General features: G+C 39.6%; 2 protein-coding genes across 5 annotated transcripts in view; one reads left to right on the top strand and one right to left on the bottom strand.

Annotated features, from left to right (window-relative positions):
• Window positions 1-16,783, bottom strand: part of erp44 (endoplasmic reticulum protein 44) — a 51,313-nt gene extending 34,530 nt beyond the window's left edge. The window contains exon 1 of one of the 2 annotated variants that reach the window (XM_061915688.1): window positions 16,618-16,783. In XM_061915688.1, coding sequence (XP_061771672.1) covers window positions 16,618-16,677 — 60 coding nt within the window. In that variant the 5' untranslated portion in view covers window positions 16,678-16,783. The remainder of the gene's footprint in view (window positions 1-16,617) is intronic. The other variant, XM_061915689.1, reaches the window with a different exon arrangement.
• Window positions 16,784-16,856: 73 nt separating this feature from the next.
• The window catches only part of invs (inversin), a 108,703-nt gene continuing 100,423 nt past the window's right edge, over window positions 16,857-25,136 (top strand). The window contains exons 1-2 of one of the 3 annotated variants that reach the window (XM_061915685.1): window positions 16,857-16,995; window positions 18,588-18,693. In XM_061915685.1, the coding sequence (XP_061771669.1) occupies window positions 18,691-18,693 (3 nt within the window). In that variant the 5' untranslated portion in view covers window positions 16,857-16,995; window positions 18,588-18,690. The remainder of the gene's footprint in view (window positions 16,996-18,587; window positions 18,694-25,136) is intronic. The other 2 variants (XM_061915686.1, XM_061915687.1) reach the window with 2 other exon arrangements.

The following is a 25,136-nucleotide window of genomic DNA, read 5'->3' as shown; positions in this document are numbered from 1 at the left end:
ATGTGTAAATGTGGAGTGAATGAATGATGGGTCTCAGTTCTATGAAGCTCTTTGAGTGTCTAGAAAAGTGCTTCACAAATCTAATCCATTACTATTATTATATTATTGAAGTATTGAAATCACTGGTCAGCTCAAGTTAAATGTTGCAAAACTCCAAAACAATAATAAGGAATTTAAATATACCAGCTTGGGTACAGTCCCTATTTATAATGTTCTAATTTGGTAGTAGTTAGGGATGTAACGATAAACAATATTAATGATAACCGCGATAAAACTCGCTGCAGTTAGTAATACTTTTTTAAACGGGTCATAATAAAAACAATTTCTACATTTAACACTCTCTTGAGGTCTACATAACATGTAATGGTGGTTCTTTGGTCAAAATGTTGCATATATTGTTTTACAGACCACCTTCAAGCTGGTTTCTGACTGCCTCTTCAGGTTGCGCTTTTTTTTAAGAGGTCTTATTTACGTGGCTCCACTTCCATATGGAGTCTCCTGACGGATACAAGTTAGAACTATACACTCTTTTGCATAATAGGACCCATTTACATTAAAGGAAAAACTGCACTTTTAAAGCTAGTTAAAGTTAAAGTGACATTGATTGTTACACACACACTATGGCGAAATTATTCTCTGCATTTGACCCATCACCCTTGATCACCCCCCGGGAGGTGAGGAGAGCAGTGGGCAGCAGCGGTGGCCGTGGCCGGGAATCATCTTTGGTGATTTAACCCCCAATTTCAACCATTGAGGCTGAGTGCCAAGCAGGGAGGAAATGGAACCCTTTTTTATAGTCTTTGGTATGACTCAGCCGGGGTTTGAACTCACAACCTACCGTTCTCAGGGCGGACACTCTAATTTTGGAACCTTTCCTAGGGTTCACAATTCTAAATATTAAATACAATTCCACTGCGCTAATGAGAGCTCCACTATTCTGCCCATAAAAGTTGATAACCATTCAAAAAGCGCCAACAATACTCTTTTTACATTTCGTGACTTGCATACTGACCTAGTATTAGTGATATTAATATTATAACAGACAAACTATTAATGGCGGCGCAGTGTTCACTTCCTGTGTGCTAATGTTTACATCATCGACTAATCAGCTGGTTCCTCGTTCCCCTGCTCCCTTTAAGTCTATTCCATCCATTAATTTTCTACCACCTGTCTCTCTTGGAATCATGCACATTCATTGTAGATCCTAAATCATGCCTCTCACCTAGACAGAAGATTGCTGTTGATATAATTTGACAAGTTGGGACACATTGACAGCCATATAGGACCTGGAACTGGCGAGGACGACACGAAAAGCACTTGGTCCCCCACCTTCTCCCACCCCATTTCTTCACGAGGATTAAGAGACATTTTTCATCTAAATGGGAATATATGAACATCCTTGCAGTCTGCATCTTAATGACAGTGGACCTTATACAGTAAGTGATGATTTATTTTGTTTGTTGGCTCTCAAAGCCTGCAGTGAGTAGAAATCAGTGATGAAGGGAAAAAAAGCAAACACTGTGATGCATATTTGAATACTAACCTAGTATGCTTAAAAAGATCACAATACCTAAATATTAATTATTATAAATGTGCCTGTTACTATATTACATAATGTATTTAAAAAATCCTAATGGAGGTATTTAAGGTTTTTTAGGCGCTTTATAGGCAGCATTGAACGGCTCCTGTAGGCTCCATTGTAAGCAGACTTTTGATCGCATTTATTTAATATTTAGAATGCATTCAAAAGAAATCCATTTGTAGTCATGTCTTTCATAATGATTATGAACAATAATCTGATCCAAGATGGCGGCGCCCGGACGGGCTGCGCTCTCGAGGAGCTCCTGCTAAAGATGGAACATTTGGCAGAAATACCGGACAATTCCACAAACTTTATGGCTGGCTCGCATCGTGGTCACTCCGTGATCACGTACGACCGCCAGACACTTCTGGATGTGGACGAATCGGGCCGTTTTGGACTGATAGACACTTGCGTGCTAGACTTGCTAACTAGCATGGGAATACATCGGCGGCTACATCCAGCGGCCTGTGAAGCAGGGGAGTCTAGTAGCAGCGGGGGCCGTCTACGGAGCAGACGCCAGCGGTGTGATCGGAAACGCGGATGCCGAGCGGGGCTTAAAACAAAGCAGAAGGCTAATCCCCACAGAACACCACTTTCCTCCATCCTGAAGACGGATTTAGATGGAAAATGCGAGACTACTGGTCTGGGTAAGGAGTCAGTTAAATTAGAACAAGTTTTTTCTGCTTTGAGTGTTTCAGAGTTGGACATGTGTTTTACCGAGGTGGCTAACTATGATGCGTGCAGTTTATCAAAGCAACAAACAAACAATCGGAAAATCCCCGTTACTGAGGTGGCTAACCATGATGTGTGCAGTTTATCAAAGCAACAAACAAACAATCGGAAAATCCCCGTTACTGAGGTGGCTAACCATGATGCGTGCAGTTTATCAAAGCAACAATCAAACAATCGGAAAATTCCTGTCGTATCAATTCCTAGATATGGTCGTAACTATACTAAATGCACTGGGCATAATAAACACAACATTATTAATATTGCTACTACGGATAATTTGATCAAAAACTCCCTAAAACAGCCCACTACCTATAATATAGTTTTTTTAAACATAAGATCATTGTCTCCTAAAACGTTGTTAGTTAATGATATTATCAGAGACAACAATCTTAACGTCATCGTTCTCAGCGAAACCTGGCTTAAACCAAACGACTTTTTTGCGCTAAATGAGGCATGTCCTCCTAACTTTACACATGCGCATATTGCCCGTCCACTCAAAAGGGGTGGGGGGGTCGCACTAATATACAACGAAAACTTTAACCTTAGTCCTAACATAAATAATAAATATAAATCGTTTGAGGTGCTTACTATGAGGTCTGTCACACCGCTGCCTCTACACCTGGCTGTTATCTACCGTCCCCCAGGGCCCTATTCGGACTTTATTAATGAATTCTCAGAGTTCGTTGCTGATCTAGTGACACACGCCGATAATATAATCATAATGGGGGACTTTAATATCCATATGAATACCCCATCGGACCCACCGTGCGTAGCGCTCCAGACTGTAATTGATAACTGTGGTCTCACACAAATAATAAATGAACCCACGCATCGCAACGGTAATACGATAGACCTAGTGCTTGTCAGGGGCATCACCGTTTCCAAAGTTACGATACTCCCGTATACTAAAGTATTGTCCGATCATTACCTTATAAAATTCGAGGTTCAGACGCATGTTCGTCAAACTAATAATAATAATACCTGCTATAGCAGCCGCAACATTAATACAGCCACAACGACAACTCTTGCTGACCTACTGCCCTCGGTAATGGCACCATTCCCAAAGTATGTGGGCTCTATTGATAACCTCACTAACAACTTTAACGACGCCCTGCGCGAAACCATTGATAACATAGCACCGCTAAAGTTAAAAAAGGCTCCAAAAAAGCGCACCCCGTGGTTTACAGAAGAAACTAGAGCTCAGAAATTATTATGTAGAAAGCTGGAACGCAAATGGCGCACGACTAAACTTGAGGTGCACCATCAAGCATGGAGTGATGGTTTAATAACTTATAAACGCATGCTTACCTTAGCTAAATCTAAATATTACTCAAATCTCATCCACCGTAATAAAAACGATCCTAAATTTTTGTTTAGTACGGTAGCATCGCTAAGCCAACAAGGGATTCCTTCCAGTAGCTCAACCCACTCAGCTGATGACTTTATGCAATTCTTTAGTAAGAAAATTGAAGTCATTAGAAAGGAGATTAAAGACAATGCGTCCCAGCTACAACGGGGTTCTATTAACACTGACACGATTGTATATACGGCGGATACTGCCCTCCAAAATAGTTTCTCTCGTTTTGAGGAAATAACATTAGAGGAATTGTTACAACGTGTAAATGGAATAAAACAGACAACATGTTTACTTGACCCTCTTCCTGGGAAACTGATCAAGGAGCTTTTTGTATTATTAGGTCCATCAGTGCTAAATATTATAAACTTATCACTCTCCTCGGGCACTGTTCCCCTAGCATTCAAAAAAGCGGTTATTCATCCTCTTCTTAAAAGACCTAACCTCGATCCTGACCTCATGGTAAATTACCGACCAGTGTTTCACCTTCCCTTTATTTCAAAAATCCTTGAAAAAATTGTTGCGGAGCAGTTAAATGAACACTTAGCGTCTAACAATCTATGTGAAACCTTTCAATCCGGTTTCAGGGCAAATCACTCCACGGAGACAGCCCTCGCAAAAATGACTAATGATCTATTGCTAACGATGGATTCTGATGCGTCATCTGTGTTGCTGCTCCTCGATCTTAGCGCTGCTTTCGATACCGTCGATCATAATATTTTATTAGAACGTATCAAAACACAAATTGGTATGTCAGACTTAGCCCTGTCTTGGTTTAACTCTTATCTTACTGATAGGATGCAGTGTGTCTCCCATAACAATGTGACCTCGGACTACGTTAAGGTAACGTGTGGAGTTCCCCAGGGTTCGGTCCTTGGCCCTGCACTCTTCAGCATCTACATGCTGCCGCTAGGTGACATCATACGCAAATACGGTATTAGCTTTCACTGTTATGCTGATGACACCCAACTCTACATGCCCCTAAAGCTGACCAACACGCCGGATTGTAGTCAGCTGGAGGCGTGTCTTAATGAAATTAAACAATGGATGTCCGCTAACTTTTTGCAACTCAACGCCAAAAAAACGGAAATGCTGATTATCGGTCCTGCTAGACACCGAACTCTATTTAATAATACAACTCTAACATTTGACAACCAAACAATTAAACAAGGCGACACGGTAAAGAATCTGGGTATTATCTTCGACCCAACTCTCTCCTTTGAGGCACACATTAAAAGCGTTACTAAAACGGCCTTCTTTCATCTCCGTAACATCGCTAAAATTCGCTCCATTCTGTCCACTAAAGACGCTGAGATCATTATCCATGCGTTTGTTACGTCTCGCCTCGACTACTGTAACGTATTATTTTCGGGTCTCCCCATGTCTAGCATTAAAAGATTACAGTTGGTACAAAATGCGGCTGCTAGACTTTTGACAAGAACAAGAAAGTTTGATCACATTACGCCTGTACTGGCTCACCTGCACTGGCTTCCTGTGCACTTAAGATGTGACTTTAAGGTTTTACTACTTACGTATAAAATACTACACGGTCTAGCTCCATCTTATCTTGCCGATTGTATTGTACCATATGTCCCGGCAAGAAATCTGCGTTCAAAGGACTCCGGCTTATTAGTGATTCCCAAAGCCCAAAAAAAGTCTGCGGGCTATAGAGCATTTTCCGTTCGGGCTCCAGTACTCTGGAATGCCCTCCCGGTAACAGTTCGCGATGCCACCTCAGTAGAAGCATTTAAGTCTCACCTTAAAACTCATTTGTATAGTCTAGCCTTTAAATAGACTCCCTTTTTAGACCAGTTGATCTGCCGTTTCTTTTCTTTTTCTTCTATGTCCCTCTGTGTATCGGCTGGGGACATCTCTGCGCTGCTGGTCCGCTACCCTTGGGATGGTTTCCTGCTGGCTCCGCTGTGAACGGGACTCTCGCTGCTGTGTTTGGACTGGACTCTCGCGACTGTGTTGTATCCATTGTGGATTGAACTTTCACAGTATCATGTTAGACCTGCTCGACATCCATTGCTTTCCTCCTCTCTAAGGTTCTCATAGTCATCATTGTCACCGACGTCCCACTGGGTCATTATTGTCACCAATGTCCCACTGGGTGTGAGTTTTCCTTGCCCTTATGTGGGCCTACCGAGGATGTCGTGGTGGTTTGTGCAGCCCTTTGAGACATTAGTGATTTAGGGCTATATAAGTAAACATTGATTGATTGATTGAATAAGCAAACATTTTTAAAAAGTGCAGTTTCCCTTTAAAATTATGGAAAACATTATTATTCCAAATATCGATAACTGCAATTTGTTAATAACTTACAGAATGAGTGGCCCCAGCTTGTAGCTTAAATGCTAACATGAAAACAAAATACTTTTAACGTATTTCCCCATTAAACGACATACCCCAATCTATCAACTATCTTTTGTTCAAGAGAGAACACACAAAAGCTAATTAAAAATAATAACAGAAGAAATTAACAAATTACAAAAATGGTGTGACAAAAACAGACTATCTTTGAATCTCAGTAAAACTAAAATAATGCTATTTGGTAACAGTGGAAGGGAAAGTTCAACGCAAATACAAATAGATAGAGTATATAATGAAAGGGTAAAAGAAAATACATTTTTGGGTGTAATAATAGATGATAAAACAAACTGAAAATCTCATGTAAAAATTACAAAACATAATGTAGCAAGAAACACGTTAATAATGAATAAAGTAAAACATGTTTTGGACCAAAAATCACTTCAAATTCTTTACTGCTCGCTGGTGTTAGCATATCTAAATTATTTTGTAGAAATATGGTGAAACAACTTTAAATGTGCGCTTCATTCAGTAACGGTCTTACAAAAAAGATAAATAAAATAATACATATTGTGGGATATAGAAAACATACAAACCCTTTATTTGTTGAATCACAAATATTGAAATTCAACGATTTGGTACATTGGGAAATAGCTAAAATGATGTACAAAGCAAACTATTATCTGCTACCGAACGTACAACAATTCTTCTCAACAAAAAGAAATATAACCTTAGAGGAAAATCTAATTTAAAACATTTGTAGGCTTGTACAACACTTAAAACCTTTAGCATATCAGTATGTGTAGTTAAAATTATGGAATGGATAAACAAAGCACCACTGTAATTCAGTTTAAGAGACTGTTCAAACTACATTGTTAAAGTACACAGAACAATAATTATTATGAACATCTCAAACCCTTTTTTTTCTTTTGAGATACAAATTACTATGGTTTATTATTTTTTTATTCACTGTTCTGTTACAGAAAACCAGAAAATGGGGTACAATTGTGATGATATAAAAAGGGATGGAATTAAGTAAGTAAGCTTCTTCCTACTCCTTTTCCGACGTGCTGTCATGAAACAACTGGAAATATGTGATGCATTACATTGTATTGTATGCATGTTCGAAATAAAATGAACGGAAAACTAAACTTACATAAACACATTACTGTCTGAGCAACTATGATATTCAATTTGTGCACACTGAACCTCTCTTAGGACATGTCTATACTAAGTTGTTTAACCCCTTAAACAAATTTTAGCAGAAGCCCCGTTTCAGCCACACTAAACTATTGTTTAAGGTCCCCACACTCGGACACATTTTTACACGGGTAAATCTGCCGTTTAATTCTTGAATCCCCGGCACTTAGCTTTGTATGGACCCATTAAACATTTACAAAGTGAGTTCGGAGAGGAAGTGACGCCAGAAAGACCTCGCCCACACAGGAAGTGACATCAGAAAGAACACGCCACAGCCAGCTTCATAATAAAACTCAGAGCTAACCACTGGAAATATGAAGGCGAGTCATCAAGACACACTGTTTCTCCTTCTTCTACATGTACAGACATTTGTGGAAATCACACATGAATACCTTAAAAGAAAGTGATTGCAGCTATTTGGGATAAAACATTTCTCAGACGGCAAGAGAATGTCCGGCCGGGTCAGCTGTGATGTTACTAAGCAAAAAACTTGGTCCATTTGTCAAAGGAGAGACAACGAGAATGCGAGCTCCCGTGTATGTGATTTAAAAAGGTAGCGTGTGCTTTGTATTATCTGGCTGTCGAGGAAAATAGCGAATGCTTTTGGACTGGCAAAGCAGACTGTATCAGTTATTGTCCGCCAATTTTAATTTTCCTGAGGGAACTCTCCTGAAGGAATCAATAAAGTACTATCTATCTATGTATGTCGCAGACTCGACGTCTAGGTCCAGAGTATATTAAGTCACCAAAAACGAATGGACAATGAAGGTGGAGGCAAAAGAGTGAAGAATGTCCTGACCGGATATCTAGATGCGGAGATTGATTCATGTTAAATGTTCTTTATCACATTGTTTACGTGTCTAATAAAGATTTGATTAATTTATGATGTCTCAGGTGTGATTCACTACATTAGGGCCCCACAGCACACGGGATTCCAGTTAACAGAAATACCACAACACTGGATATTGTTCAGATAAGTTACATTATAATGCACATGCGTACGAGGTCGCGTTGCGCCGGCGGACAGAGGGAGTGGGGGTCTCAAACAGTGGCATTGTTGTGTGTGGACACAGAAAAGGTTAGGTGTGATTTACCTTGGATAACCTTATACGAATTAATGTAAACGGGGCCTTAGAACAGAGTGAGTTCTATACTTAGAGGAATAAGAGACGGAGGTGTTTTTACGGCACGTTCAACCACTGCTGAACAGAGTAGGTAGCCACAATGCACACCAAATAATAGATAGTAGTATAATATTTTATTGTTAAAGACTTTGCATTTAAATAAATCCTAAAGTGACAACCTTATATTTAAAACAATAAAAGCTTAGCCATTACAAGTTTTACAACAGAACAGACTATTACTAAAACACTGTACGAGGCACAAAAAAACTAAACATTAAAAATAGTGGGTTTTGTAATAATGTGTTTATTCATATTAGTTGGTTGTTTTTTTTCAATACTTGGTTAAAAGATTTAATTGTGTGTGTAAGTACTTTTTGAACACTTTCAACAATATCACAGTAACAATGATCACTGTGATTATTTTATACACAATAACTTTAATGTGAAATTTTAGTTAATTATCATAATATCGTTCACGGTGGCATCGGTGCCATTATGGAACTGGTTTCCGGTGCCTACGCATAACTTCTATGTGCCAACGTCGAAAGCCCAGTCATGAGCCAGCTTATCAGCATTTTCACAATTTTATTGGCTCTTTAATGGATCAGTCACCATGAAGATTGGCTGTAATTGGTTGGTACATTTTGGCTTGTGTCCCAGAGGAAATTAGATGCACAATGTTCTATTGTTTTGAGTGAGGTGTCAATCAAATGTTTACAGTACATAGTTGTTTATGTAGCACCATGTGGCTAAGCCATCCATCCATCCATTTTCTACTGTTTTCCCCTTTTGGGGTTACGGGGGGTGCTAGAGCCTATCTCAGCTAGATTCGGGCGGAAGGCGGGGTACACCCTGGACAAGTCGCAACCATATCACAGGGCTAACACAGATAGACAGACAACATTCACACACAAATTCACACACTACGGCCAATTTAGTGTTGCCAATCAACCTATCCCCAGGAGCATGTCTTTGGAGGTGGGAGGAAGTCGGAGTACTCAAAGGGAACCCACGCAGTCAAGGGGAGAACATGCAAACTCCACAAAGAAAGATCCCGGGCCCGGGATTGAACTCAGTCAGGACCTTTGTATTGTGAGGCACATGCACTAACACCTCTGCCACCATGCTAAGCTATCCATACTCACCAAATTCACGATACGTTTTTTGTGTAAAAGTGATGCGCCTTTGACAACAATTATGAAAGTATGTGTGTTTAAGGTTAGAGGTGGACTAACCATTTTACTGGAATACATTTATTACGGTAGCTTAAGGTCAACCCAACATGACCTTATTTTTCTGCAACACTGTGAGGCTCCCACAGTGATTGGCATTCATGTCCATGTTTTGGAATAATCCTTTGTGTTCAAAGAGTTATAACTGTATTCTGGAATCTAAACTTTCCAATAATGTAAACCACGCCGAGTAAAGTAAAGAGTGGGCAGTGTTAAAGCCTGATTATGTATGAGAATAGGTTTGTCGGATCGTTAGGGGTCAACTGGTTTAAGTCAAACTATATCAATTGCAAGCACACCAGGCTTCTGTAGGAATAAGACACACAGAGAAGAGTTAATATTAACCAAACCACACGGTAAGTGGGAACACAACCAAAAACAGATAATCGTGAACTCTAAGGGAACAAACAATCCTTCAGGTGTATATATCTGGATGTGGATGTGTTTCATCTCCATCTTTCACAACCAGTTAAATACTTACTGTATGCGTTCGGCAAAAGAATCATCCCTGATAGTTTATATGGGTCTATAAAACCCCCGGATGTTTGTCACAAGTATAAAGTATTTTCATAAGTTAATATTGAGATTGTGACTGGGCTTCATGTCACATGTAGGCTTTGTGTCACAGATGGCCAACATTCTGCATTCAAAAGTGGGAGAATGTGGATGACAACAGCATTGAGACATGTATTCCAATGTAAGGCAGAAATCACACCACACTTGCAGCATCATAAAGTTTACCAACCAAAATTACAAGATGAGATAGTCAAGCTAATAGGAACGGACAGCAATGAACAACTGACAAAACATAATGCTGATATTAGGACCCTCCTTTCAAGAGGCAGAAGTCCACTTTTTTTTTGAAATTTTGCTTATCCTTCACAATCATATAAGATAAGATGACGGATGTATTTTTTAATGCATTCTAACTTGTAAATAAAAGTCTGTTTACATTGCAGCCAATTAGAGGTCCTCTATTTTGCCCATTAAACCCAGTGAAAAAACATCCAAATGCCACCAACAATATTACATTTACATTTTGTGACTTAAATATTATTCAAGTGTTAGTGGTATTGTTATTATAAGCACTAACGCAGACAACCTATTCATAACGGCGCCATGATCACAAGCTTGAGTGCCAATGTTGACATGATCGACAGACTTATTAGCTACTTCATCGCTTTGCTTGTGAAAGTTTATTGTAGATCTTAAATCATGCCTCTCAGCTGGATAGTAGAAGGAAGAAGACATACTCCGACAAGTTTGTACACTTTGACAGCCAATTTAGACCCAGGATTTGGCAAGAACAATACGAAAAGACACGAGGTTCAACCTCGCTTTTCTTTGCGAGGATTATAAATTGTTCTTAATCTAAATGGGAATATAGGAGCATCCTAATGACAGCAGACCTTGCAGAGGAAGTGATGTTTTATTATTGTTTGTTGGCTCTCATTACTTACGCTTAAAATGAGCAAAATACGTAAATATTAAATGTTATTATAAATGTGCCCGTTACTAAATTATATATCAAAACCATCATGTATATGAAACCTTAATGGAGGTGTTTGGATGTTGTTTTAAGGGCTTTATAGGCAGAATAGAGCAACTACCATAGGCTCCACTGAAAGCGGACTTTTGATCATATTTAATTCAAATTTAGCATGCATCAAAAGAAATACAGCCCTGCGATGAGGTGGCGACTCTTCCAGGGTGTACACCGCCTTACGCCCGTATGCAGCTGAGATAGGCTCCAGGGACCCCAAACTGGACAAGCGGTAGGAAATGGATGGATGGATGGATAAAACCAAAACATCCATCGTCATGTCTTTCATAATGATTGTGAACGATAGGCAAAATTCCCCAAAATGTTCAGTTCTCTTTTAAGTTAAATGGAGGACCGGAGAAAGGAACAGACTTGATGCAGCTTAAACTCATCAACTATCAAAAACTCTCCTATAATAAAAGATTGAAGGCCCTGTCCAGATGCCACTTTAAAAAAAGGAAATGCACAATGTCAGATCAACAAGAACTCAAGTCCAGATAGGAATGGGTCACTGGCGATACAAAGCCTCACCACAAATGGCACTTTAACCAGACACAGACAAAGACAATAAATCCGTTTAAAACTCCATTGACCTAACTATTGAGTAGATGGTTAAAAAAAAACCTCCTTAACAAATGCAGTCAATTCTGGGCATTTGAATGGCCTCAGACGTGTGGTTATAATATTTTTTCAGCTCTGAGGATATCTGGAGTACATTGGCAGTAACCAAAACCATCGAATATAAAGATTGGCTATGACAGAAGAATCACTCGTTCTTCTGGTAGTCCTAACTTGACATTGTTGTAAACTGGTAATATTTAAAACAATGTGACACGTGTAATATTATTAAATGTGTATGTCTGTCTGCTGCACGTCTACTTGCTAAAAGTTGATGAGATTTTATTGCCATAGTGCTAATAGCAGTAAAGACAGCACAAACACAGCCTTGCTGTTTACCATTGTTGTTACCAGCTGTGGCGTGCTGTTGGCAAGGCAGATTTCATGGTTATCAAAAAGTAACTGCTTGCAGATATTTATTTTATTACCGGTATGTGTTCATTATCAGACGTTTCTACTCTGGAACACCTTGCCGAAAAACTATTGTTTCAAGCCAGCCAGAATGCCGTTTCCATGTGTATGTAAGGCTGAAAAAAATCATAAATATAGTTCCCACCAAAAATGTTCGCAACACAATTGATCCATTTAATACTTGTATAAATTGTTTGATTATGTTAAAACATTTCATTATTAACATGTATCCTTTTTATACTCTTAATATTTAATTAGATCTTTAGCCTTATTTTAACATGTTTATTACTTCTAATTCCTTAACACTACACAAGCTATCATTTTTAAACTCAAAATGTAATTACTTATCCATTATTTTTTTCCGAAAACCTTCCTTCCCTTCTTGACACAGGAAGTGTACACATTTTCATTGCCTTCTTGACACATGAGGTATACACAATTTAAATGAAAAAATGTATGCAAACACAATATTGGATTCAAGGATTCAAACAGAGCTTCAACTCAAGGTCTACTTGCTTTAACACGACCAATAACTAATTCAATGAAAAGCACTGTTGTATACAGAGGCATTTAAATAAATAATGGGTTGTACTTGTATAGCGCTTTTCTACCTTCAAGGTACTCAAGGCGCTTTGACACTACTTCCACATTTACCCATTCACACACACATTCACACACTGATGGAGGGAGCTGCCATGCAAGGCGCCAACCCGCAACCATCAGGAGCAAGGGTGAAGTGTCTTGCTCAGGACACAACGGACGTGACGAGGTTGGTTCTAGGTGGGATTCGAACCAGTGACCCTCGGGTTGCGCACGGCCACTCTTCCACTGCGCCACGCCGTCCCTTTAATTAATTTAATTTAATTATGGAATACACTTCATTTAAATATTAGGAATATTCACAGTTAAAAAAAACATTTAAGAAACATGTAAAGTCACTTTTTAGGTTTAAGAGTTAATCTTTCATGTTGTCAGTTTGAGAACTTTTTTTCTCTTTACCCTTTTCCTTTCTTTCATTGCAATTGGTTTAGCGTATGTTCTGTAACTGGATCTGTGTACTGTTATTTTTTTTTTTTATTATTTTGAGAATGTTCTTTTTCTTTTCCCTTTCTTTTATTGTAACTGGATCTGCGTATGTTCTGTAACTGTATCTGAATACTGTTATTTCATTGTATTATTGGGAGAATTTCATTTTTCTTTGCCTTTGTCCTTTCTTTTATTTGTAACTGGATCTGTGTATGTTCTGTAACTGTATTTGTGTGCTGTTGTTTTTTTTGTATTATTTTGAGAATGTTCTTTTTCTTTTCATTTGTCCTTTCTTTTATTTAGAATTGGATTTGTGTATGTTTTGTAACTGGATCTTCAAACTTTTGAAAAGGACCCCCAGGAAGACGAGCCTGGCGTGTGTGCGTTGGCTAATGGGGATCCTCAATTTTGATTGATTGATTGAGACTTATATGAGTAGATTGCACAGTACTAGGAATGGGCGATATATCGATACACTGGATATATCGATACACTCGATATATCGCGGGTTTGTCTCTGTGCGATATATTGTGGTATTCGAGTATACATTCTTACGCAGTTGCTTTTAGCTGCGGGCATTAAACTGCATGCGTTCCTTCCTCTTTCTTGTCTCTCCTTCACACAGAGACTTAAAACAAGCGCACCTTCTTACATACGTCACGCATGCAACGTCACATGCCATCCCCGAGCAGAGAGGTAGCGGCATGGGTAACATTAGCTGTGACGCTAACGGTGTGTTGCGAGTGGTAATACGAGAGACAGAAGGTGCGAATCTGGTAACAAATGGAGGAAAAATTAATTTCCAAGAAAAACAGCACGGGCTCCATCGTCTGGCGATGGTTTAGCTTCAAGCGGGAACATGTTGGAACATTTATACGGCAGAAGCCTTACTAACAAAAGTAGCAGCACTGCTAATTTGTAGTATCATTTGAAAAGTCACCTGCTAGACAATGAAGAGTCCTTGAAACTGCATGTCAACATCCCCGTTCAGTGCAACACCCACAAAATGCCAAAGCAACAATTTCCACATCAACACCGTAGGACACATAAAAATTACTTGCATATCAAATAGTGTGTGACACTTATTGAAATATCTTGTGTGACATCATGCACAAGCGCACTTTATTTGTTTTTAACTATTGTAGTGGTGTTCTAGTAAAAAAAAGTGCACTTTAAATTACTGTTGTTTTGATATGTCATCTTAGTGACATTGTGCACAAAAGTGCACTAATAGCTTGTTTTAAAATGTCTCTGACAATCTTGCAATTTCTATTTTGAAAATACATGAATGTTTGTGCCACTGCTTAATTGTTTAATAAAATACAGTTTTGGTCAATTGACTTAGTTGTGATTTCCCTCTCTGCATGAAAGTTTAAAATGAGCATATATTAATGCAGTATGAACAAGAAGGTTTTAATGTAGACACATAGAATCATCATACTGCTGTGATTATATGTAACAAATGTTCATTCAAGGCTAAGGCAAAATATCGAGATTTATATCGTGTATTGCGATTATGGCCTAAAAATATTGAGATGTTAAAAAAAGGCCATTTCGCCCAGTCCTACACAGTACAGTACATATTCTGTACAATTGACCACAAAATGGTTACACCCAAATAAGTTTTTCCAACTTGTTTAAGTCGGGGTCCAGGTTAATCAATTCATGGTAATAAATAAACTAATAAACAAAAGTTCCTTTGAAATTTTGTAGGTGTCATGAATTGATTAACGTGGTTCCCGACTTAAACAAGTTGAAAAACTTATTCGGGTGTTACCATTTAGTGGTCAATTGTACGGAATATGTACTGAACTGTGCAATCTACTAATAAAAGTATCAATCAATCAATCAAAGTCAATATGTAAAAACATATGGTGTGAACAATGTATCAGTTATAATAGACATTGAGAAAGGGTAGAATTAAAAACGATTTGCACCACATTTTTCAAATTTTGCATCACAAAGCTTCCAAATGTCGAAAATGCCTCACTGCAGTTGGTAAAAGTAATGTTGTAAGCATTTCACTAATCTTGCACACTTTGCGAATTATACGTTATTTCCATTGTGAGCAAGCAATTTGCATATCGCAAGACGAGATTTAAGACGAGATTTTGTGGATGGTTTAGTCGGTAACCCTACATTATTTTATTTTATAAATAGTAAACCAAGTTGTGGTAGTAGTTTAGTCAGTAGTTTAGTCGTGGATGTACACTGTATAGTGGTTAGGGTTGGACTGATTTGAGGGCAATACTCAGTTATATTGTAACTGAGTAAGTATTTAATAAATTAATAAACTGAGTAAGTATTTAATAAATTATTTTGACACCAGATCACAGGTACAAGCGGCCGAAATGAGTATCCTCCGCCGTGTGGCGGGGCTCTCCCTTAGAGATAGGGTGAGAAGCTCTGTCATCCGGGAGGAACTCAAAGTAAAGCAGCTGCTCCTCCACATCGAGAGGAGCCAGATGAGGTGGTTCGGGCATCTGGTAAGGATGCCACCCGAACGCCTTCCCAGGGAGGTGTTTAGGACACGTCCAACCGGTAGGAGCCCACGGGGAAGACCCAGGACATGTTGGGCTGACTACGTCTCCCGGCTGGCCTGGGAACGCCTCGGGATCCCCCGGGAAGAGCTAGACGAAGTGGTTGGGGAGAGGGAAGTCTGGGCTTCCCTGCTTAGGCTGCCCCCGCGACCTGACCTCGGATAAGCGGAAGAAGATGGATGGATGGATGGATTTTGACACCAAAACATGTATTTGCGCCCATTGATTTGCAAAATGTGCACCACACATTATTCAACTATATAGCTGGAAGCCATTTGCAAAAAAGATTGGGCATTATACAAATTTGCAAAATGCTCACATTGGTATTGTGCCTACAACAGTAACAACAAAACGGCATCGCTTACTTCCGGGTTGTGAGCCAATGAGATTGAGACACAACAGAGGAATTTTCCAATCGGTGCGCATCATCCACAAAAGCATGCCTTTATCTTATTACAGTAAAACAACGGCATTACAACATATCAGCTCGGTCAAACATGCAAAACAACGCAGTTAACACCTTAAGGAACCGGAGATTAAAATCTCCAAAAAATGTGTATCAGCAATAGCTATCAATCTTGTAACCTCACTTATATCCATAAACTAGTAACAAAGAATACTTAGTCTGGACACAGTGTGCAGTCTTATACATTACATAAATAGTAGTATAATTATAGTTAACAAGACAACGGTACTAAAAAAAACCCGGCTGCTCTCAGAGCGAAACGCCACAGTTGCACACAAAAACTCGTCTACCTTTAAAGTCATTTTACAGAATAACTAAATCATCAGTAGTGAATGATCTATTTTGTTGAGGAAGTCAGCCCATAAGCCACGTCCAATGACAGTAAAGGCTTCTCTGTTAGCTACAATGGTGCTAACATTAGCTAACACGTTAGCTGTCATCGACTGTGTCAACGGCAGGGCGAGAAGGGAAGTACTTACCAGCAGTGTGATGCAGATGACACGGTCACAGAGGAAGGGTAATATTGCTGATAGTTTCATCGTATAGTGGATGTTGTGTAGGTGATGGTGTTAAGTCGTCCCGGTCTGCTTCGACGCCGCCGCTCTCCTTGCTGCAACAGGAAACAAGCGGCGAACCGATCTTCTGGTGACCACGGAAACGAGGGCGGCACTTCCGGGAGGATATATGGGTTTATGGGAAATGTATTCTCTAAATGACACTAAACAGTGGTTATTAAGAATGAGAAAACTACTAACATGGCAGCCAATGTGACTGGTCAATGGGAGTTGTAGTATTTTGGTATGAAGCCAGTCAACGGGGCGCCCTGAAGACAACTTTGGAAGAGTTTGGCTTCAAAGGTAAACAATAATACAAACGTCGGAGTGTAAACAAGCATCATTTCTTTGGAGTAGCTAGCTGTAATGGACACGTATATGTGGTTCCTTCTGTTATTCGAAATACGAATTGACAACGTTGAAACCCAGCCATTTTCTCGTCACTTTTTGTTGTAATCTTGAATTTGACATGTTTGACAAAATACATTCAAAGCGTGTCACAAAGTAAGCATTGTTCAGCATTGACACATTACTTAACGTACGGTTAAGATAGCCTCGCCTAATGGTCAGCACATAAACTTGCTCTTTTGTTGAGTAGTCGACTAGATTTAAAATGCAAAAACACCTCTTAAAAAGACATTATGTCTTTTCAATGTGTAATTTTAGGGGCTGGTGAATCTAAAAACTATTTTGTTCCCCAAACAGTAAACAAAACCTAAATAACAAAAACAACTATAGCAAAAGACTCCTCGTTCATTACAATACTTGTCTATGCATCTATCCATTAGTTTTCTATACCTGCTGTCCTTGTTGTAAGCACAATACCAATGGCGTGCAATTTTCAAAATGCGCAACCGCAATTTGCAAATTTAATCTCAAATCAAATCATCCATCCATCGCGGGTGGCGCTGGCTCCTATCTCAGCTACAATCGGGCGGAAGGCGGTGTACACCCTGGACAAGATGCCCTTCATCGCATGGCTAACACAAATGTTTATTGGATTCATAACTATACAGTGTACATCCACGACAGAACTACTGACTAAACTACTACCACAACTTAATAATGTAGGGTTACCTGGAACTTGAAATAGGCCACCCGGCCTGAATCCACACTTGGTAGTAGTTTAGTCAGTAGTTTAGTCGTGGATGTACAGTGTATAGTGATGAATCCGATAAACATTTGATATGATTTGATTTGATTTGACATTAAATTTGCAACATGCAAATTGCGCGCCATTGGTATTGTGCTTACAACAAAACCCAGCCATTTTCTCGTAAATTTTTGTTGTAATGTTGAATTTGACATGTTTGACACAATACATTCAAAGTGTGTCACAAAGTGAGCATTGTTCAGCATTGACACATTACTTAACGTAAAGTGAAGATAGCCTCGCCTAATGGTCAGCACATAAACTGCTCTAGTAGTCGACTAGATTTAAAATGCAAAAACACCTTTTATAAAGCTATTATGTCATTTCAATGTGTAATTTTAGGGGCTGGTGAACCTAAAAGCTATTTTGTTCCCCAAACAGTAAACAAAACCTAAATAACATAAACAACTATAGCATTACAGTACTTGTCTATGCATCTATTTATCAATTTTCTATACCGGCTGTACTCATTAGGATTATGGCAGAGCTGTAGCCTATCCCAGTACATCCTGGACTCACCAGCCAATCACAGGACACAAATGGACAAACCATTCACATTTATGGACAATTTAAAGTTTCCAACAGATCATGCAAACTTCACACCGATTGCTAGCCACTACATGCTGCCTTCTAAACACTGTAAACTAAAAAATAAGAACAGTAACGCTGTCCTTCTGGCAGGTTATTGTGTAGTCGGGTGGGCTTGTCTCAGTATGTGATTGATCCTCTTTCTCCTCCCTAGTAGGAGACAGAGATCAGGGCAGGTAGGTGACATGGATTTGCACCTGTCAAAGATGAACTGAAGTGGTAGAAACATCCCCAGAAGCGCCGCTTTTAGTGCAACTATGGTAAGAATCCACACGCAGAAAGAGCAACAGTGTTACAAATCAGCGGTTAGTTTTGGGAATGCCCCTTCTGCTACCAGATTGTGGTTCTTCTCCCAGGAGTCAAGGTCATTGGAGACTATAACAAGTCTAATTGTTAAGAAGATTAAGTAGAATGTTGAATTGAATCCCAGCATTAATATTTTATGGGCTCAAGCTGTCCATAGAGGGTTCACAGTGTGGCACCAACTCACAGATGGAGAAAGTGCAAGATTTTCTTCACTGGTACCTTCTGATATTTATTGCATTAGCCCATATAATGATTGCACAATGCACTTGTTATTGTTTTTGTTTTATAAAATTGCTGATTAAATTTGGTATCTCGAGAAAAACAGTTGAACCTGTTAATACATATGAGTAAAAATATGATATGTAAAGAGTACGAAAATATGTTACACTTACTTTGGTCAAATTTTACTCAAGTAAATGTGTCTAAAAATTAGGGCTGTCAACATTAACGCAATAATAACGCGTTAACTATAAGTTCCTTTAACCCAATCATTTTTTTACGCACGATTAACGTTTTTGACCCCCAGTCCGTTCTGTAGTTATTATTTAACCACAGGCTCAAAAATAGTTAGCAGACCTGCACATACAGTAGAAAGGAAGATCTTATGGAAATCTCATATTCAAACCCATGGCAAGTCGTTCTACGGACAAGACATGACAATTTTACCTTCAATCGCCGTGAGACGACATCATTGGAGCGAATGGTGAATGCGCATTGCTGTTTGCAGTGAGGAGAAGCTTCACGTTTGTGTTTGGATTATAGTTAAGTGCATTTCTAACATAAAACATAGATTGTGACTCAAACTGATTTAGTAAGATGAAATACAAGCTCAGCAGAAACAAAGACGATAGAAAGGAAGTCCAAAGTCACTTTTATCTAAGATTTTCGTCAAAACATGTCAAGTCTTTTCTCATACCAATCACACACATGTGGTTGGCGGTTTCATAATAATAGCGCTACGTTTCACATCCGGTGTAACCAATAAAACAACAAAAAATTGTTCTGTTTGTGTTCTATGAACAAATACAACACACACACTCAATTTTGCAGAGTGATATACGGGCAAAAAGCGTAGTGTTATGCGCAATGTTTAGCCTTACTATTTCCAAGACGGCATATGAAAATCGGGGGAAACGTTTGATAAAATTATTGGTGAAAACCGAGGTACCACTTGTACAAAAAAATTTTTTCTGTTCAGTCGTTGCCGTGCGTTGGTTGAAAAAGTTTGTGTTGAGTTTACAATCACTGCTGCTTTGCCCATGTGTTCATTGGGGATGTAGTAATACAGTGGAATACCGTCTTTGTTGAATAACTCAAGTCTCCGTGTTCCTTTTGTAAAAATTTAATGTCGACAACCGCTTATATTGAGATCAATCAGCAAGTTCAATAAGCTTGGACCTAAACAGGTTCCACTGTAACTGATTATCCAGATGAGATCACAAAAACGTGCCCTTTGCCAACACATAACACTTTTTAAGACATCTTCATCGCTCTTCTCTCTGCCCCCATTTCTGCTTTTAACATCTTTTCCCGTTTCGCATTGATTTTTTTGTTTGTTTTTCCAGCTGATTTTGTCCCTCTACTGTTATATGCCGGTGGGCAGGTTGCTCTCTGCACTTTAATTGGACATTTAATTAGATCACAGTTTTAGTCCAATTAGACTCCGAGGTGTGGGGGAAAGGGGGTGGGAGGGCGAAGAGGAAAACGTCCCCAAGCTGATCTCGGTCTCTCCTTCCTCTTTCTCTTCCTTCATCCGTCTTTTTTTGTCTGCCACGGCGTCTTTCTCCCCCGTCCCTTCGCAGGGCTCCTCATTAGTGATATAATGGGAGGACACAGAGCACACAGCTTTCCCCTCCTCTAAAAGGGACTCAAGCAGCATGTAAAACACACAGACAACAGACACTGATCGTTACTGCTCACTTTTAGACGCATCGTATGCTTCTTTTCTTTTTATTAAAGTTGATTTGGCTGCTAACACCATGATGTGCTATGCTAAATATTTAGGGTCAGAGGATCTGATCAACACTGTTGGACAGACGTTAGTATCGACCAGCAAACGCAACACGAACATCAGCGCAAGATGCAAGGCAGAACTGCAGCTAATGAGAGCAAGATCAGCTTGATTACTAATAGCCCAGTCATGCACATGCCACTCAACTGCAAGGCTAGTTTACATTAATTTCTGTAGTTCTGCCCCATATCAAAGAGTGGATACAAGAGGTATTGATTGTTGGTCTGGTTGTTAGAAGGATTATGCAAAAACACTGCAGATTTCACCAAAACTTTGTCGAGGGGTAGTACATGTGAACATATACATGGTACAGTTTAGGTTGTACTCACAACCATACTGTTTTACAGAAAACACTTCAATAATGGAAGAGAAATGTTGTGTGTTGCTGATAGCTCCATGGATAATGGTGTTTGCTTTCTAAACCTGGGGACAAGGGTTCAACGCCTATTTAGGATGAGTAATAAAATAACCATTAGTTTACTATTTATTGGTTTACATCGAGTGGTGCCTTCCCTGGTTGGCTAGATTTCGGCCCAATAATTTATGGATTGGTCTGTGATTGGTTCTTTATGTTAAGTCAAGCAGAATTACATTTATTATTATAAAAAAATAAATATAGTGTAGTGAATGGAAGGGGAAATATGAGCGCGAGAAATGTCAAGTGTGGCGTGAGAAATGGTTAAATTTCCAAGTTCCGACTCTGATACTCAAAGCGTGAGGCTTGGCAGCTCTGAACTCGGTCTTAAGCACAGTGAACAGTTTAGTAGATGCTGTATTTACCTCACAGAGTTGTGACTAAGTTGCAGCTGGAAGTCTTAGCTCCCTCATCACCGGCTTGAGTGTCTCGATGTCATCACAACAAGTAAGTGCTCAGATTAGTCATGTTGCTGCTACTTTATCGCTGCTTTCCAAACGGCACAAACGTCCCAACTGACCATTCTTTAAAAGAAAAATCCAAAAGTTTACTAACTTTAGATTTAAAATTTGTGATTTTATTGTGTCTAAACTCTTTTGGGTGGTGTCAGCCATGGTGTTACTTTGTCATTTGTCAGTCGCAAACAAGAACAGTACTCGTATTACGTCATCACAGAAGTCTCGCAAGATCAGAGCAACCATATTTTGTATCAAAGCTACAATCAACCGATCCATATTACATATACATCGATCCAAGGCTTGCCAAACGTTAAAATCGGTTATCAGTTTGTACAGATTATTTTCTACACCCCTCCTGATTGACGCCAATATAAATATAATTTGTGATTTGTACAATTAATTTACAACAAAATGTGTTCATATGGTAGCCTGCATGCAGCCGGATTAGTGTCATGTGAAAATTATGTAATATTTGTTCGCAGTCTTTTAAATTCAATCTTCATCATATCAGCTATCACCCTATCCTATCAAAAATGATACCAAAGACTTTGACTCTTTTTTGAATACTTAATCTATTATGACACAAAATAACTTCTTGTTGTAGCATCCCAACGTGACACAAAAGCGAGTCATTCCTCCGGTGCCGTTAATGTACTGCAACCACCGGCTGTTGCTGTCCACCCGACTGGCCAAGCTGGCTCAGGGGTCACAGGAACACATTATGACAGCGAAAGGTGGCCTACAAAAATTTATAAACATCCCCACAAATAACATGAATGTTAAGTATTAAATGCATTGGCGAAAAAGTGATTTTTTTTTTCCTTGCCTCGATTTTTTTTACATTGTTAAAATAGAATGTTGGCAAAGCCCTAACGACCACCTCTATATTTTCAAAGTATCCACATCCTGTAGAAATGTTCGTTACTTGAAGCATGAAGTTGGCGTTAGAAAGCCCATATTTCCTCATTCAGTTCAGTCTTTATGCATATCATCTTTTCCATGAAAAACGGCGAATGCCTAGTGTTAATTTTGTTGACGAAAAATTTTCGTATTAGTAATTGTCATCAACCTATTTTCCCCTGAATAAAATAAAAAACTAAAATAATTGACAATCTAATCTAATCCATCCATTTTCTACTGCGTGTCCTGTTCGGAGTCGCGGGGTGCTGGAGCCTATCTAATCCAATCATTTTTATTTCCATCTAACTAGTGCAGGGATCGGCAACCTTTACCACTCAAAGAGCCATTTTGACCTGTTTCACAAAAAAAAGAAAACAATGGGAGCCACAAAACTCTTTTGAAATTTCAAATGAAATAACACTGCATACAGAGGTTTTTTTTTCACTTTGAGCTATGTATAGCCGTATATACACGTGGCCCGCACCTTAATATGAAAATGTAATGTGAGTGCGGGCCGCGAGTTATATATGAGTGACGCTTGACTGCGTCACCCGAATTTCAGAGCAACTAATATCTCAAGTGTCTGCTGATTTACACCCCAACAACAATAATAAGGTTGTGATATGAAGGCACTGCTTTTAGCGCCCTCTACAAAAAACAGCTTGCCAGCCCAGTCCCATGTTGTATGTGGCTTCAGCAGATGCACGTAAGTGACTGCAAGGCATACTTGTTCAACAGTTATACAGGTCACACTGAAGGTGCCCGTTTAAACAACTTTAACACCCTTACTAATATGCGCCACACTGTGAACCCACACTAAACAAGAATGACAAAGACATTTCGAGAGAACATCCGCACCGTAACCCAATGTAAACACAACAGAACAAATACCCAGAATCCCATGCATCCCTAACTCTTCCGAGCTACATTATACACCCCTGCTACCACCAAACCCCCTCTGCCCTTCGTGCGTTGGTTGAGGTGGGCGGGGTTGGGGGGGTGGGGAGGGTTTTGTGGTTGTGGGGGTGTATAATGTAGCCTGGAAGAGTTATAGATGCATGGGATTCTGGGTATTTGTTCAGTTGTGTTTATGTGTGTTACAGTGCGGATGTTCTCCCAAAATGTGTTTGTCATTCTTGTATGGTGTGGGTTCACAGTGTGGCGCATATTAGTAAGAGTGTTAAAGTTGTTTATATCACAACCCTCAGTGTAACCTGTATGGCTGTTGAACAAGTATGACTTGCAGTCACTTCCGTGTATTAACAGAGGCCGCATATTACATGTGATAGGCCGGCACGCAGATAGCTTTGTGTGAAAGGGGGTGCGACGACATGTTTTAGAGAACGTTAAAGGCACTTCTGTCACGGCTCACCCTCTATATTATTGTCCGGATGAAAATCGGAGAATCTTACTGGGAGAGGCACTGAAACCCTGAAACCTTTCGGGAAAGTCAGGTGGGTAGGCAAGTATGCAGCTGTATGGTGTTCTTGTATGGTGTGGGTTCCTAGTGTGGCGCATATTAGTAAGAGTGTTAAAGTTGTTTATATCACAACCCTCAGTGTAACCTGTACGGCTTTTGAACAAGTATGCCTTGCAGTTACTTCCGTGTATTAACAGAGGCCGCATATTACACGTGATAGGCCGGCACGCAGATAGCTTGGTGTAAAAGCGGGTGCGATGACATGTTTTAGAGAACGTTAAAGGCACTGCTGTCACGGCTCACCCTCCATATTATTGTCCGGGTGAAAATCGGAGAATCTTACTGGGAGAGGCACTGAAACCCGGAAACCTTTCGGGAAAGTCGGGTGGGTAGGCAAGTATGCACCTGAGCCACATCAGAGTAATCAAAGAGCCGCATGTGGCTCTGCAGCTGGGGGTTGCCGAACCCTGAACTAGTAGCTGGCACTAGTTAGGAATCTATCCAATCACAGTAGCATGCAGGAGAGGGGCGGGGTTAAGTCACAACAGGAATCCAATCAGAACTACAGCTAAAAAGACATGGTGTTTGATTTTTCACCGGGAAACAAGACTTAATTGTAGGGATGTTATGATAAACGGTAATAGTGATGACGGCAGCAACACTCCTGACTGTTAGTATTACCCTTTTTAGGGCTGCAACTAATGATTAATTTGATAATCGATTAATCTGTCGATTTGTACTTCGATTAATCGATTAATAATCGGTTAGAAGAGACAAACTACATTTCTATCCTTTCCAATGCTTTATTTAAAAAAACGCATACTGGCACCATGTCCTTTCGACTTGCCAAATAAAACAAGGCAAGTGTTAGAATTTTTTTTTTTTATATATATAAAGTGCACCATTGTCATGCACAATAGCAATAATTTTGCTTAGGGGAATTTCAAACCTGGCTACTACCTATTCCAACCATTCTGCAATGTTGGATGCTGAATGTCTTTCCTCTAGTGGCATGGTCGTAAAGCAGATTGACCTCATGTTCCATACGTCTCCAATGTAGTGGCATGTATTGCCAAGCTAGGCTTCCGGGGCTACACTTGTCCACACATCAGTGGTCAGAGCAATTTTGCGCTGGGTGGCTTTAATGTCAGTTTTCACAGCTTGAAATGTCTGCTCATACTTCCTCTCCATCA

The sequence above is a fragment of the Nerophis ophidion genome, linkage group LG11 (genome assembly GCF_033978795.1).
Source record: "Nerophis ophidion isolate RoL-2023_Sa linkage group LG11, RoL_Noph_v1.0, whole genome shotgun sequence".
In the NCBI taxonomy this organism is placed as follows: Eukaryota; Metazoa; Chordata; class Actinopteri; order Syngnathiformes; family Syngnathidae; genus Nerophis; species Nerophis ophidion.
This window is presented reverse-complemented; position numbering and strand designations above follow the sequence as displayed.